General features: G+C 56.7%; 1 protein-coding gene across 2 annotated transcripts; it reads left to right on the top strand.

Moving 5' to 3' along the window:
- The first annotated feature begins 674 nt into the window (after positions 1-674).
- SPI1 (Spi-1 proto-oncogene) lies at positions 675-15,561 on the top strand. 2 transcript variants are annotated; one of them, XM_045786623.2, is made up of 5 exons: positions 675-916; positions 3,762-3,861; positions 13,223-13,410; positions 14,267-14,429; positions 14,841-15,561. In XM_045786623.2, exons 1-5 carry the CDS (start codon positions 872-874, stop codon positions 15,158-15,160), a joined length of 816 nt encoding a protein of 271 aa, XP_045642579.1. In that variant the 5' UTR covers positions 675-871; the 3' UTR covers positions 15,161-15,561. The 2 variants fall into 2 exon arrangements, with proteins under 2 accessions (XP_045642579.1, XP_045642580.1); XM_045786624.2 differs by having other exon boundaries at positions 676-916; positions 3,765-3,861.
- Positions 15,562-15,787: the final 226 nt, after the last annotated feature.

Below are 15,787 nucleotides of genomic sequence, written 5' to 3'. Positions count from 1 at the left end.
CATTGGTAAGTGGTGGGGAAACTGGGAAATCTGGGTTGGAAATAGAGCCCCTGGGGATTTGGAAGAAGCAGTGGTACTCGGCAAACTGGGAGGGGAGGGTGTAAGAGCCCAGGACCTTCCTCAGGGGAAAGGGACGCTGCTGTGAAGGAACCCAGAGGGAGGGGAAGGTGGCACTGTGCTGAGCCCCAGGCTGGATAGAACGTAAGTGTCGGGGTACCCAGGACCCAGAAGAGCCAGGCCTGGTACTCTGCTAGATCAGAGCTCTCAGCCAGCCAGGCTGACCCCAGAAAGTGAAGGTCCCGAGAGGCCGCCCCTACTAGCTCTGCCCCCAAGCAAGTGACTGTTGGCCACACGGGGATCTCAAGAGCGGTGGGCATTTGTGGGCTTAGGGGGCCACAGCAGGGCCGGGGGGCAGCAATGGCCTCCCTGTGGTAGAGCTAGCCTTCTTCCGTCCCACTCTTTCTCCCTACCCCAGCCTCCAAGACCGCCCCTCACAGCTCCAGCTTCCTCTGGGCAGGGGGCCTGGCCCCCATGGCCTCCCAGGCCAGCCCCTTGGAGCACCACCTGCCCCAGCCGGGCCTGAGACTTCCTGTATGTAGTGCAAGAGATTTATGCAAACGGGCTGGGGCGGTGATGTCACCCCAAGGGGACTATCTCCCAGTGGCAGGCCCTTCGATAAAATCAGGAACTTGCGCTGGCCCTGCAATGTCAAGGGAGGGGGCTCACCCAGGGCTCCTGTAGCTCAGGGGGCAGGCCTGAGCCCTGCGCCCGCCCTGAGTTCGTCCAGCCCCTGACGGGGCGCCCCATCCTGAGGGGCTCCGCACTGGCCCCCACCGAGGCAGGGGACCTGACCGGCTCGGAGCTCGGCTGGATGTTACAGGCGTGCAAAATGGAAGGGTTTCCCCTCGTCCCCCCTGTGAGTACCGGGACTCCTCTACTAGCCTGACCCGCGGCCCTCAGACGACCGTCCGGCTGCCCACCACCCCGCCAGCCAGCCAGCTGCCCTCCTGGGCTTGCTATCAGTGGGAAGTTGGTGTTTCCTCCCTGGAGCTCCTGGCCTGAGACCCAGCGAGAGGGCCATTGGCTTCCTCGGAGCATGCCCTGGCGGGCTGAGGGCTGGGCCCATGGTGGGGCTGTGATCGGTGGGGCCTGAAGGGTTATTTATAGATGGGGCTCGGGTGGCAGGCCGAGCTCCTGGGCAGGGTGCTGGGCTGAGGATGGTGAGCGCGGCGGCTGAGACGTGGTGGAAGAGGAGATGGGGAGACTGGTGTGGGGGGAAGCGGGGGCCCCGGACAGTAAAGGCTTGAGGGCAGGAGGCAATAGGCCAGAGGTCTCACCCATGGCCCGGGTGCTCCTGGAGATGGAGGCTGGTTTATGTCTGGGTCCCCAGTGCCTGGTCTGGGGACCGGCACGGGGGACATGGTTGTTGACCCAAGGGTCTGGGTCTGGGGCTGGCAGGTCCCCAGGGGCTGGGCGGCAGCAAGAAGTAGAGCAGAGACCAGCGGGGCAGTTGGGCCATGGGCCATGGGGCAGGGAGGGGAGGGCAGGGCTGGAGCTGGGCCCAGCTTGGGCTGAGCTCAAGGGCGCTGGGGTAGGAGCCCGTAGAGAGGAGGCTGGAGTGAGGGCAGGGGCTGAGGGTGGGACGAGGACCAGGGCTGGAGGTGAAGCAGCAGGAGTCCCAGGGGAGCCCTGGCGGGGAAGGGCAGCAGGCGGGGACAGAGCCCCACTGCCCCTGCTCTCCGTGACAGTTGCAGCCTCAGGCAGGTGCAGACCTGGGCCCCTCAGAGAGGACCCCTCCCTCTCTCTTTCCCACCCCCATCCCCACTTGGCCGGGGTGGGGAGCCCTGGGGGAGCCGGGAAGGGTTTGGCAGGGCCTGCCCACCTGACTCAGCTTTCCCGGCCTGGAGGCAGCTCCCTTCCCCCGCCCCACCCCAGCCAGGCCTCAGAGCCCCGAGAGGCTCCCCAGGCCTGACATCCTGCTGCGGGGCTGCACGCTGGAGACCCAGGGCTGGGCTCCCGGCCTTCTCACTGGCTGGACGCAGACAGCTCCCTCCAGCGCTCCAGACGGAGCCTTGTCCCGCCCTCCCGGTCCACCACGAAGAAGGTGGGGCAGGGGGCAGGCAGGGAGGGGATGGAGGTGGTCCCAGGAAGAGCCAAGTCTGCCTTAAGAAAACCACAGGCCCACAAGCTTGAACACATTGTCTCTGACGCTTGACCTTTCATTCCCTGGACTCCAGACGCAGCTAGGCAGGAGACACATCTTCTTGGGCTGCTACACCCAACCCCTTAGGGCTACTCCTGGGAAGGTGGGCTCCCAAGGCACCCTGGCACCCCCACCCAAGCCTGAGGGCCGGAGTAGCTGTTGTGCAATCACTGGGCACACACTGCGGGGGTGGGGAGAGGCCTGATGACTGTTGTGAAGACTGGGTGTGCTGTCCCTGTGCCTGCACCAGGACAGGGAGGAGTGAGGGGTGGAGGGGGAGGAGGGGGAGAGGAGGACAGGAAAGAGTGAGGGGGTGGAGGGAGAAGGAGGGGGAGAGGAGGACAGGGAGGAGTGAGGGGTTGGAGGGGGAGGACGGGGAAGAGTAGAGAAGAGGACGGGAAGAGTGAGGGTCTAGAGGGGGCAGAGGGGGAGAGGAGGACAGGAGAGAGTGGAGTGAGGGGGTGAAGGGGGAGGAAGGGGAGAGGAGGACAGGGAGGAGTGAGGGGGTGGAGGGGAGGGGTAGAGAGGAGGACAGGGAGGAGTGAGGGGTTGAAAGGGGAGGAGGGGGAGGAGTAGAGAGGAGGAGAGGGAGGAGTGAGGGGCTGAAGGGGGAGGAAGAAGAGTGGAGGACAGGGAGGAGTAAGGGGTGGAGTGGGAGGAGGGGGAGAGGAGGACAGGGTGGGTGGGAGAATGAGAGGTGAGGGCAAGAGGGAAGGGAGGAAGAGAAGGGAGTGTCCCAGTGGGTGTGTCAGAAGGAGGATGGAGGAGGGAGAGTGAGAGGACCAAGGCTCTGGCTGGCCCATGGCCCCCAAGCCTGCCTGGTGACACAGTAGAGCCCATGAGTGTGAGCGGCCATTGGTCATCATGGGCCCCAAGCGTGCCTTGGGCCTGGAGAAAGGCTGTGGTGACAGTGGCAGGAGGACACGTTTGTGTGCCATGAGGATGGGTGTGCAAGCAGAACATGAGTGGCCATGAGCCTGAAACACAGGTGCCTGAGGCAAGTGTGAGGAGACGTGTGTTCATTCAAGTGGCCGAGGGTGCCTACAGTGTGAGCGTACAATGGTGTGTGTGCATGTGACCACACGTGTGTGACTGTGAGTGACCCGTACAGTGAGTGTGGGCAGGCATGTGGGTGTGAGTTCATGTGTGGGAGTGTGGGTGTCATGGGGAATGGACGTTTGGAGGTGTAGGTGTATCCGTGTGAACTTGAGAGAGTTCGGGGAACTGGGGGTGCAGGTGTGAGAGGGAGTGACGCTTGAGGAGCCGCCGTGTAGGGGAGGGGGTGGAGGGAGGCCATGCTCTCCTCTCAGCCTGGGTTCTCTTTTGACCCCTGACCTTTGGAGTCCCTGTGAGCCCCTTTCTGCAGGAGCCAAGTCTCTTGCTCTCCTGGGTCCCCCTGTCCTCACTGTGGCCTCTCCCAGTTCCAGGCAGAGAGAGGGCTGTAGGCCTGACGCCGTCCCTCAGTGTGGGGGGGTGGTGTGGCCCCAACATTCCAGAGGCTGCCAACCTGGCTGGGGTTTTCCCGCCACCATCGAGTCCTGACAGCCTCCTCTCTCAGCAGCCATCAGAAGACCTGGTTCCCTATGACACGGACCTGTACCAGCGCCAAACGCACGAATATTACCCCTATCTCAGCAGCGATGGAGAGAGCCACAGCGGTGAGTCCTGGGCCCTCCCGCCCCCCACGCCCCAGCCTGCGGTCACTGAGCATCGTGGTGGGCCAAGGCCCGAGGTCAGCTTCGTCCCCATTTATCTTCTGGTCCAATCTGTGTGTCTTTTCACAAACAAGGAAGCCGAGGCTCAGGGCACGAAGTGACTTGTACAAGGTCACTCAGCTGGTCAGGGGACCCCAGTCTGTTTGCTCCAGTCCGGTGGGCCTCTCCTGCTTTCCTCTCCTGCTCCCCCAGACCCCCTTCTTCCTCTCTGGCGTTGTCACCCCCTTCACCCAACATGAATTCCACATTGGTGCAGCTCCTGCTCCCTGCTGTGCTCTCAACCTCTCTTGCGAATTTCTCTGCTGTGGGGGCCTGCCCTGCACATTGTAGGATGTCCTGCGGCATCCCTGGCTTCCACCCATTAGATGCCGGAAATACCTCCAGTCACGACAACCAAAAATGTCTCGACATGTTGCCAAATGTCCCCTGGGGGACAGAATCCCCCCTATTTGAGAACTGCTCATTAAGGGGAAGGCTCTGAGGGCCCCTCATTCCGCAGGGGCTCAAACTCGGTTTGCTGGTGTGGGAGTGAGGTTGGAGCATGAGCCAGGGGTCCTTCCGTCTGAGTCTCACTGCCCATCCCAAGGCCCAGCCTCCACCCCGGAGCACATTCAGGGCCGGCGGGGACACGCACTAGGGGCCTGGGACCTGGGCAGTGCACTGGGATAGGCCACGCAAAGGGTATCTTGGTATATGGGTGGGACACCCCTGAGGCACACTGAGAAGGCCTAGCGAATAGGTCTTCCTTGTGGGATTCTCCGGGAGTTCTGAAGTCTGGGCGGAGGACATGGGGGGTGTCTGCAGCCCCGGAGGGAGAGGCAGGCTGGGTGCCACTGCGGGAGAAGGCTTCACACCTGGGGGCCAGCCCCACCTGTAGCTCCATTCCTCAGGCGCATGCCTGGCCATCCCCCCCCCCCCATGGCACCTGCAGCGGGGCCCTCTGAGGACGCTCACATCTGGATGCCTGATCCTGCGAACTGTTGCACTGGGAACACAGCGCTGGCAACGATTATAAAGACCATACCTGGGAGCCACCGCTAGGGAGTAGGTGGGGGAGGAGCCTCGAGCGCGCGTGTGGGGACACAGAGACTTCTTTCAGAATCCCGGGGCTAGGAAGGTTTTAAAGCTCTTCTTTTTCATCCTTTCAAGCTAATTTATGGTTCTGCAAGCAATGCATCCTTCCTGGGGAAAAGCCGGACAATTTAGAGAGAGTCTCCCTCATCCATCTCTCTCCCCAGCGCCCCCAGCCAGGATCAAGGGCGGGTCTCTCTGACCTAGAGAGCAGCCCTTGGTGACCCTTGCACCTAGCAGTTCAGAACCGGAGAAGGTCCCTCCGCACTTGAAGACTGGCTCCCCCTGGTGGCTCCGGGCAGCAGGACAGCCAGGTCCCCGCAAATTCAGCATTGCCTGGGACTGCCCGTTTCCCTTCTGGCCTAACCTCCTCTCAGTTTCACTGGTGTTGGGGGCATTTCCTTTGGGCCTGTTACAGCCTCAGTTTCCCCTCCTGTAATAGGAGGGCGTGTGCATACATCTAGAAACCGGCTAGACCGGGGGCTGGGGATGATGGAGTGAGCACTTTGGAGAAAGCCTGTGCTTTCCTGGCCCAGTGCCCAGGCAGGTCCCTTGTATCTGGGCTGGGGCTCTAGGAATGACTCCTGATTAGACGCACCTGTTTTGGTCATTCCTCAATTGCTTCAGAGACTCCTCTGGCGTCCCCAGGTGGCCCGACTCCCACTCCCTGCACCCCTGCTCCCATCATTGCTAATCTGACCATCTGTGCTGACCTGTGCATCTGTTCTGTCCTTTCTTTATTTCTTTCTTTTTTTAAGATTTTATTTATTTATTTGAGAGAGAGAGAGCGCACGCGCGCAAGAGAGAGCATGTGCAGGGGGGAGGGGTAGAGGGAGAGGGAGAAACAGACTCCCCGCTGAGCAGGGAGCCGATGTGGGCAGGACACTGGGATCCTGACCTGAGCCAAAGGCAGACGCTTAACGGACTGAGCCATTCGGGCACCCTGTTCTGTCCTTTCCTAATACCTCTTGGAAGGTACTGTCTGAAGACTCAAGGGTGGAGACACCCCACGTTGCCCCACCACTTCCTGCATGTCCTCTGTGTCTACGTTTTCAGGTGGCTGAAACTTACTAAAAAGGCGCTGGGGCTGGACCTGGGGCTGGTTCTGGCTCTGTCACTCACCAGTGTGTGACCTTTGAGCCAGCAAATGACAGCCTCTCCGAGCCCCTGGCCCCTCATATATGGAAGTGAGAGCATGGAAACACTTACCTCGTCACGTTGTGGCGATCTGCTGAGGTCAGGCGTGAGATGTGCGAGGTCCTGAGTCCAGGGCCCAGGGAGCTTTCAGGGCCCAGTACGTTTGCGTAATGGCATCCCCCAGGGAGGAGAGAGGAAGCGGCTAGGAGAGTGGGAGAAGCCCAGAGGGCTCTGTACCAGATCCACTGCGTCAGTTCAACTGACTGAGGTGACAGGCAACCAACCAGCCTCCCACCCTTGCAGCCGCCCACTCATCCTTCCAACATGTATCTTCTTTTTTTTTTTTTTAAGATTATTTATTTATTTATTTATTTGACAGAGATAGAGACAGCCAGTGAGAGAGGGGAACACAAGCAGGGGGAGTGGGAGAGGAAGAGCAGGCTCATAGAGGAGGAGCCTGACGTGGGGCTCGAACCCGGAATGCCGGGATCACGCCCTGAGCCGAAGGCAGACGCTTTTAACCGCTGTGCCACCCAGGCGCCCCCCAACATGTATCTTCTTTCCACATGCCCACTCATCCCCCACTTGGCCACCCACCACATAGCTTCTGATTACATGCTGGGTGCCGGGCACTGTTCTAGACACTGGAGGGTCCATGATGAGTCAGACAAGGCCACGGCTCTCCGAGAGCTTCCATTCCGGTGAGGGAGGGGCCGGTAAACAGTCACATGAGCAGACACACAATAATAAGTCCTATAAAAGGGAACGTCATGTAATGCAGATTGCCGATGTTGGGGCTGCCTTCCCTTGGGTGGTCAGGGAAGGCCTCTGAGGAGGCTTGAGGTGGTAAGGACCGTGCACGCAAAGGAGAAAGATGGTCTAGGTGGAGAGAAGAGCAAGTGTCTATTCTATTCCCGCAAAATGAATTGCGGCATCACGCTGTTCTGCAAGTGGCTTCTTTTTACTCAAGCCTACCATAGACATTTCTCCGTGACATACGCGGCACAGCAGAGGCGGAGAAAAGCTATTTTTCCAGTCTTCCTAGTCCAATGTTAAGTCAACATACACGTGATGATTTGAAATGGAGACTTAGAACGTTGTCCATTTATTCATTCGTGGGCATTTCCCGAGCACCTTCTTTGTGCTAGGTGGAGAGGAATCTAGCTTGAATCTTCAATTTGAGATGTTATCTAATGTTCTGTCTCGTTCTATTGAAGATGAGACTCTGCCTGTAGCCATTCAGAACACATACACACTCACACACACTCACACTCACACTTCACACATTCCAAAACGAGTATACAACAACTTTTTTCCAGTTTCATGGACGTAACTGACGTACGACACTGTGTAGGTTTAAGGCGCACGGCGTAATGACCTGACGTACATAGAGAGTGTGAAATGGTCACCACAGTAAATTCAGTTAATATCCTTTACCTCCTAGAGATACAAAACAAGATTTTCTCCTTGTAGAGAGAACTTTGAGGGTCAATCTGTTGACAGCTTTCAGATACACCATACGGCATTGTTAATTGCAGTCACCGCATTGTACATCGTGTCCCCAGTACTTATAACCGCAGTTTGTCCCTTTTGACCACATTCCTCCAATTCCCCTGACCCCGACCCCAGCCTCTGGCAACCACAAATCTGATCTCCTCATCTCTAAGCTTGGGATATTTTTGTTTTTTAGATTCCACATATAAGTAAGATCATACAATATTTGTCTTTCTCTTAAGTAACTTATAAAATCAATATCTGCATTTTCCATTATTATGACCATGTGAAGATTTCTCAGCTGAGCCAAGTGGTATACTTTGATTACCTGTACTTTCTCGTCCCCGAGAAAGAGGACGTGGGGCCGGGTAGCAAGGAGATAGAGCCCTCGTTCTGGAGCCAGGCTGCTGAGGTTCACACCCCATCGTCCCGTTACTCTCTGCGGTGACCATGGGCAAGATATTTCACTGCTCTGTCTCAGCTTCATAATGGCACCCCCTTCTCAGGATTGCTCTAAAGATTGAGTGAGTCACTGTACATAAAATCCTTAGAATGGTGCCTGGCACACGATGAGTGCTACGTAATGTGGATGGGAGTGTCCTAAGAGAGGGTGTGTGGGAGGTAGTGTTTTGTTGTTTGCTTGTTCTCATGTCTTCATGGTTAACAGTAGTTTGACCGTGTACAGAAATCTAGGTTGAAAACCACATTTTCCCTTAGACATTTGAAAGCATTTCTCTATCTTCTGCTTACTAGAGTTTTTTCTTTGAAGTTGGATGCCTTTTTATGTCCTCTTTTTTGAATGTAACCTTATTTTGTGTGTGTGTGTGTGTGTTTCTGCTTGTTTAGTTTCGTTTTGTCTCTGGAAGTTTTTAGTACCTTCTCTGAAAACTCAGTGGTTCCACTGAATAAGCTTTTTAAAAAAATCACTCTGGCGGCTGTGGGAAAATTGATAGAGTGGGGCCACGGTAAGAACAGGGCGTAGGCACTGGGAGGGGGCTCCTGGAATAATCCAGGCAAGAGATGACAGTGGCTTGGCCAAGGGTGGTAGTAGTAGAAACAGAGAGGAGTGGACAGACCAGGGTAGAGTTTGAAAGTAGGGCTCATAAAATTTACTATTTATTCTTCTTATTTTTTTTAAAAAAAAGATTTTATTTATTGGACAAAGAGAGAGAGCACAAGCAGGGGTGCATCAGGCAGAGGGAGAGGGAGAAGCAGGCTCCCCCGCTGAGCAAGGAGCCCATTGTAGGACTTGATCCCAGGACCCTGGGATCATGACCCGAGCCAAAGGCAGTCGCTTAACCAACTGAGCCAGCCAGGTGCCCCAATTCTTATTATTTTAAACTGTGGTAAAATACTCATAATATAAAATGGTGGTTCTATTTTTAATTTTTGAAGACCTCCATATTGTTTTCCACAGTGGCTGCCCCATTTTACATTCCCACCCACAGTGCAGAAGGGTTCCAATTTCTCCACATCCTCACCAACACTGGTTAGTTTCTGTTTTTTGATAGTAGCCATCGCAATGGGATGGGATAGGATTTGCTCTTTGTGAGGGGATTGGTGAAGGAACTAGAATTCCAAAGCATGACTCCTCACCATCCTTCCATCTTTCATCCTTTCATACCACTGACCCTCTGCCCATCCCCCAGTGTATTCACACGCCCATCTAATGATCCACTCATTCACCTTTCCAATGGTCCTTCTCTTCACCTGCCAAACCCTCTAGCCCTCTCGCACGTACCTATCCAACTAATAAATATATACAAAGCATCTCTCGTACACCAGGCACATTGCTAGGTACTGTGGAATCAATAAAACACAAGTCCTACCAGATTTATTATTTTAACAGGGGAAATAACTAAAACTTTACTAATTAGGATACAAGGTAGAGACTAACAAGTGTGATGAAGCCTGGAGCTCCACACTCTCTGGACCTCTGTTTCCCTGATCTGAGCGATGGGCTAGGCTTCAGGAGCTCATGTCCTGTGGTCTCTGATTTCCTAAAGTTTTTTCTCAGCCCTTGTCTTCTTAATTCCTCATCTTCCTTCTCTGTCTTGATCTTACTTCTTCTCCCCCGGGGGGAGCCCTGGGCTGAAGGCTGGGATTTCTGCTCCAAGAAGATAAGGTCAGCTGAATGACACTTTAGGGCTTAAGTTTTATGTATGCGTGGGGTTGTTTGGAATATGATTTTGTTTTTGTCCTGGTGACCTACAAGTATTAGGGACACCAGAAATACTGAGTAAGAATAGGGACGGGTGGGTAGGACTTTGGTCCCAGATTGGGAGCTGGTTTAGAAGGCGGTAATGAGAGATCAGGATGAATGGGTTATTGCTGACTGGCTGGCTGATGGATACGTGATGGATGGGTGGATGGTGGCCGAGCGATGGATGGATGGAGGGCAGATGCCGAATACTGGGTGACAAACAGATGGACACAAGCAGGCAGCAAAGTCAGTGGCACCATGGGTCCTCATTAAAGCTTTCGTTAACGGTCTTGTCTCTCAGAAGTCGTACGGTGTAATGGTGGGAGTTCAGTCCCTGGAGGTAGATACAGGTGATTTTACCAATGCCTGCCTGTGGACAAGGGACTTAAGATCTTCGAGTCATAGTTTCCTCCTGTGCAAAAGAGCTTGTCATAGCTAAGGTGAGATGGAATGAGAAATGTGGTGTGAGTACTCAGCATAGTGTCCGGGACATAAAAATACACGTTAAAAGCTAACTTCTATTGATCGTTTGACCGAATGTTGATGGAGGCCCCCTGTGTGTTGGGTGGCCTAACAGGCTATGCAAAGGGGGGTCCAGAGCTCACTGCGGATATGCACGTGCCATTATATTCTTTTGAGGCGCAGCGTCGTGCTAAGGAGGCATATTGCGGGATGACCCAGGGAACCCAGTGATGGGTGAAGCAATGTATTCGCCAACAGTCTTCTAGAAATGAGGTCCAAAGAGCCCAGGAGTGCTGACTTTGGCACTCTGAAGGATTCCTTGTATTGCGTCCCTTCAGAGGGCCCCATATTTGGAACGTTTCTGCCTACCAGACAGCGTTTATTACATAATTGCCTGAGCACCCAAATCAAGGGTGAAGGCGAGGTTTCCGTTGGGCCTTTTGAAACCTTCGAGTCCCCTTTGCAGCTTTCAGGGGACCCTGGGGCAGAGTTTCAGAGTTTCAGTGAGCAAAGGAACCTCCTTAGGGCCTGTTAAACTCCAATTCTTAGGTCCCCTCTCAGTGATTCCCAGGGTCTCCAAGGGGGGCCCCCAGAGCGACTCTGCAGAAGGTGTCCTGAGACCCCCACAGGAAATGCTGGCCTCAGGCTGGGACCGCTAGAGTGAGCTCAGGGGTCTCATGTGGAGCTAGAACAGAGCGGGTGGGGGTAGGGCAGGAGGGAAAGAGAACAGTGGGGGTGCTGCACACATGCAGGGTCCTCCAAACCCTGGAAGTGGAGTGAGTTTGAGGGTAGGGGGTTGGTAGGCAGGATAAGGCATTCTGTCAGGATCTGGACAGCGCAACCTGGGTGGGCAAGGCGAAAATGGGAGGGGCCAGGAGTGGGGTCGGAGGGCGGATCTACCCCTAAAGAGGACCCCGGATTGGCTCACCAAATCCCAGAGCCCCCCAAAATGGCCTGTCTCTAAAGCACAGAGCCAACTCTCCCAGGCGGGTGGAAGGCTCTGGGTCCCGTTAACTCGCTGCAGGATGAAAGTACAAACGAAGTGTTGGTTTGTTTTCCCTTCAGATTTAGATAATTTCGTGGAGGAGAGTCGGAGAGAGTTCTCAGGAGGCTAGGATTTATTCATTCATTCATTTGTTCGCTCGTTCAGGAAGTTCGTTCAGTGGCTACTGTGTTTGGCACTGCGAGTAAGGGGAGAACAAAACCTGTCACTGTCCTCATGGGGCAATGCTGAGGCCCCAACTCTAGCCTCTGGGAGAAAGTGACAGCCAGGCCCCCAAAACGATTTCTCTGGGCCACTGACCGAGGTGGCAGGGAGTGGGAGGAAGAGGAGATAAACATGCATGAAGGTATCTGCCATTTGCTCAAGTGCTGATCTGGGTTCTTTAGAATGACACATTAGTACTAATAATGGGTAATGTTCATTGAATGGAATTTTGCGCCAGGTTCTATTCTAAGCACTTTGCAGGCATTAACTTGTTCAACCCGCACAAGACTGAGATGGTGTCATTATTAGCCCCATCTTACAGATGAGGAAACTGAGGCTTACAGACATGCAATGACCTGCCCAATGGCACATAGCGGTAAATGGCAGAGGTGGGATTTGAACCCAGCTCTGCCTGACTCTCAAATCATGTATTTTCTCTCCTCTGTGCCATGAAGCCTTGTAGAGGTGGGAGTGTGGGCTGGCTGGATTGTGGGTTCAGGTATTTCATGTGTGGACAGGACCTCTGTTAACTACCTGGTCAGGTCTCTGACTTTTAGATTGGGGAACTGGAGGCTCGGGGAGACAAAATGTCTTGTCCAGGGTCACACAGCAAAGCCACCACAGAGCAGTATTAGAAAGCAAGTCTTCTGAGAACTAGTCCAAAGCCAAAAAAACACATGTCATTGTTTTGGGGATGTGTGAGTAAATGAGTATATGCTTGTGTGAAAGAAAAAAAGAAAGACAGACACACACCCACACACACACCCACGGGGCTGGTGATGGTCCCCATGTAGCATCCCAGAGATGCTGGCTTGGCCTACCATCTTGGACGCTCCCTCTTGGGTCACATGAGAAAATCCCTCTTGTCACTTTATCACCACATCTTCTTTTGGACCCCAGATTGTCCCCAGGAACTCCACAGACATGTGGCACGTTTTTTGTTTTGTCTTTTTCCTGGAAAAGATGTCCAGAGAAACCATGTCCTAGTTCCAAGACAGGGCTCCCGATGGCATGCGGCTGTTCCCCAAACTCGAATCCACCCCACCGCAGACTCTGAAAGCACCTAGGAGGGGGTTTCCAGCAAAACCCGTGTCCTGGCAGCCTGGCTGGGAGACAGAGACAGCCGCCCAGGGGCATGGCTTTGAAGGGGCAGCGCCCCGGGCCGGGACAGGCTCTGGTGTGTGAGGAATGTCAGCCGTGTGACTTCGCAATCACACCTTGGCCATGTGACAAGACCGTGTGCGTGTGACTGTGGCCTCAGGAACCAGTCTGTGGTTTCCAGGGGAGTGGAGGGCGGATCGGCATTCCCTGAGGGCCTCCTCTGGGGCTGGGAGTTTTTACCCATGTGAACCATTTGTATCCTCCCAGTAACTCTTATCCCCATCTTGTTAGTGAGTCCGCTGAGGCCGAAGAGGTCCGTGCATGTGCCTGCGGTCACACAGAGAGCACTGGCAGAGCCAGGATTCAGACCTACGGGTCTCGGCTCTGCCACGGCCGGGGGCGCTAACTGCAGGCATGTTCTGCAGCCTGGCCGAGCCTCGGTGTTCTCATCTGGCAGATGGGGGTGGGAGCTAACGAGGTGGGCGTTGGGACATGCACGTCCCCTCGGAGCCCAGCCGGGTCTGTGATCGCAGCCCCCCACGGCCCGGCCTCGCGACATTTAGAGGTATGCCAACCTGCTCCCGCCCGAGCACCCGGGCTCACCCCGCACTGCCTGGCTGCCCCTGCAGACCATTACTGGGACTTCCACCCGCACCACGTGCACAGCGAGTTCGAGAGCTTCGCCGAGAACCACTTCACGGAGCTGCAGAGCGTGCAGCCCCCCCAGCTGCAGCAGCTCTACCGCCACATGGAGCTGGAGCAGATGCACGTGCTCGACACCCCCATGGCGCCCACCCACGCGGGCATCGGCCACCAGGTGCGTGCGGCCGCCGGGCCCGCGGGACCGGGCTGTGGTGAGGCGGGCGCTTCACAGGAAGCTGACACAGGCTCTTACTCAACTCGGCTTCCTGCCCCACAGCGCCAACGGCGGCCGGAGCCCCAACGGCTGCCTCCTGACCCTCCGACTGACCTCGTGACCCCACACCCCTTATCTGCCTTCGCCCGGCGATGGACAGAGCCCCGATAGTTCCCACCCTCCGCTGGTCCACCTGACCACGGTGGCCCCCCTGGCCCCCACTGCACCCCCCCATCCACTGGCCCCTTATGGACCCGGTATCTGAGTTGCTGGACACTGACCTCCACTGGCCTCCCTGTCTCCGCTGACCCCCTTTATTGACCCTCCTCAGCCCCATGGACCCTAATCCCCATCAGTGACCTCTGTTAACCTCTACCACCCCTCACTGACCTCCACTGGCCCTTCCCTCTCTTCTCACCCACTTATGAAGCCCCATTCGCTCCCTAACCCAACCTGTCGGTCCCTCTGCCGTGCCTCCCCGACCCCAGGAATGCCAGGCCATACGGCACCGCTGTGCATCTGGGGAAAGGGCGCCCTTTCCCCTGGCCACGCAGCCATGAACCAGGGGGCCCAGGGTGGGCCGGATTCCAGCAACCGCTGGCCCCCCTCAACCCACGCCCTGTGTGGAGTTCACCCTGCCTGAGCCCTGTAGCCTGACTGACCTCCAACTTCCCCAGCCTTCTCCCAGATCTTCGCCCCTTGCTGTCCTCCTCACCCCCCCTTACTCCCTCTTCTCTTGCTAGGATGGCCCTACCCAGCAGCCCTGAGCTGGGAACTGGGCCTCACTGACCTCAACCCTCTTTCCCTGCCTTTCCAGGTCTCCTACCTACCCCGGATGTGCCTCCCATACCCCTCCCTGTCCCCGGCCCAGCCCAGCTCGGATGAGGAGGAAGGCGAGAGGCAGAGCCCCCCGCTGGAGGTGTCTGACGGGGAGGCCGACGGCCTGGAGCCGGGGCCTGGCCTCCTGCATGGGGAAACAGGTAGGGAGGCCCAGTCATCCGGCCCGGCCCCGACCCTGGCCATTACATGCCCCCTGCACCCCAGCCAAGGCCACAGAAGTCATGCCACAGAGCTGAGTGTGTGTCCGGATCTGTGAGCGTGGGAACGTCAGCCCAAGTGTGCGTGGCCTCTGTGACCGTCTGTGCCCGTTCGTGTGTCGGTGAGCACACGCGCACGGGTGTGTTACAAACACGCACAGACAGCTCTGTGACGGGGCGTGGGAAGGTGTATGCACGTCCGTACCTCTGTGGGTTGCGTGTGAAGGGGTGTGAGCGGGTGTGAACGCCAGGGTCCCCGTAGACCACCCCTTCCCCCAGTCCTTCCCCAGTGACCGTCCCCCAGGGGGTCCCCATCAGGGAGAGGTAAGGACGCTGACCACCTCCCGCCCGCAGGCAGCAAAAAGAAGATCCGCCTCTACCAGTTCCTGCTGGACCTGCTGCGCAGCGGGGACATGAAGGACAGCATCTGGTGGGTGGACAAGGACAAGGGCACCTTCCAGTTCTCGTCCAAGCACAAGGAGGCGCTGGCCCACCGCTGGGGCATCCAGAAGGGGAACCGCAAGAAAATGACCTACCAGAAGATGGCCCGCGCCCTGCGCAACTACGGCAAGACGGGTGAGGTCAAGAAGGTCAAGAAGAAGCTCACCTACCAGTTCAGCGGGGAGGTGCTGGGCCGCGGGAGCCTGGCCGAGCGGCGCCACCCGCCCCACTGAGCCCAGGCCCGCAGAACCCACTGGGCCCGCCAGGCCTCCCCGCTGGCCATAGCATTAACCCCTCGCCCGGCCCGGACACAGGGAGGCAAGCTCCCAGGGGCCGGGGCAGGACTGTGGCGGGCCGGGCCTCGCCTCACCCGTCCACTCCCTCCTCCAAGCCCGCTACCCACACCCTTTCCTCGCCTCCCAGCGGGCCTCCGGCCCGGCTCCAGAGGGCCACCTGGGCGTCTGACCCCAGGGAGGGGTCGGCCTTGCTTAGTGCGACCCGGGGTGCTGCCTTGGAAGTTCGAAGTCACCACACTCGTGTACATTGAACCCTTCTTCTTAGGCGTCTGTCCCTTGCCACACCTCCTCCCCGTTAGCTTCCTCAAGGAAAAAATTATTAAAGTTATTCTCGGTGAGTCCTCTCGTAGCACAGAGTCTCTTTTACAATTTTTTGTGCGTCTTGCCTGGGCGTCCCCGTCTGATCTCGTTTTTTCTCATTTGTCCATCGGGCATTTACTGAGGACGCCACTCAGTGCTGGACGCTGGGGACATCAGGACAACAGGACAAATGACACACGGTAGCTGACCCGGAGTTAGAGCTGGTGGGAGAACAAGTCCTTGGTCGTTCTTAGGAGAATAAAT

Source organism: Ursus americanus, chromosome 24 (genome assembly GCF_024610735.1).
Source record: "Ursus americanus isolate L20-20 chromosome 24, mUrsAme1.1.p, whole genome shotgun sequence".
Classification (NCBI taxonomy): domain Eukaryota; kingdom Metazoa; phylum Chordata; class Mammalia; order Carnivora; family Ursidae; genus Ursus; species Ursus americanus.
The sequence above is the reverse complement of the archived record's forward strand: the minus strand, read 5'-3'. Positions and strand labels throughout refer to the sequence as shown.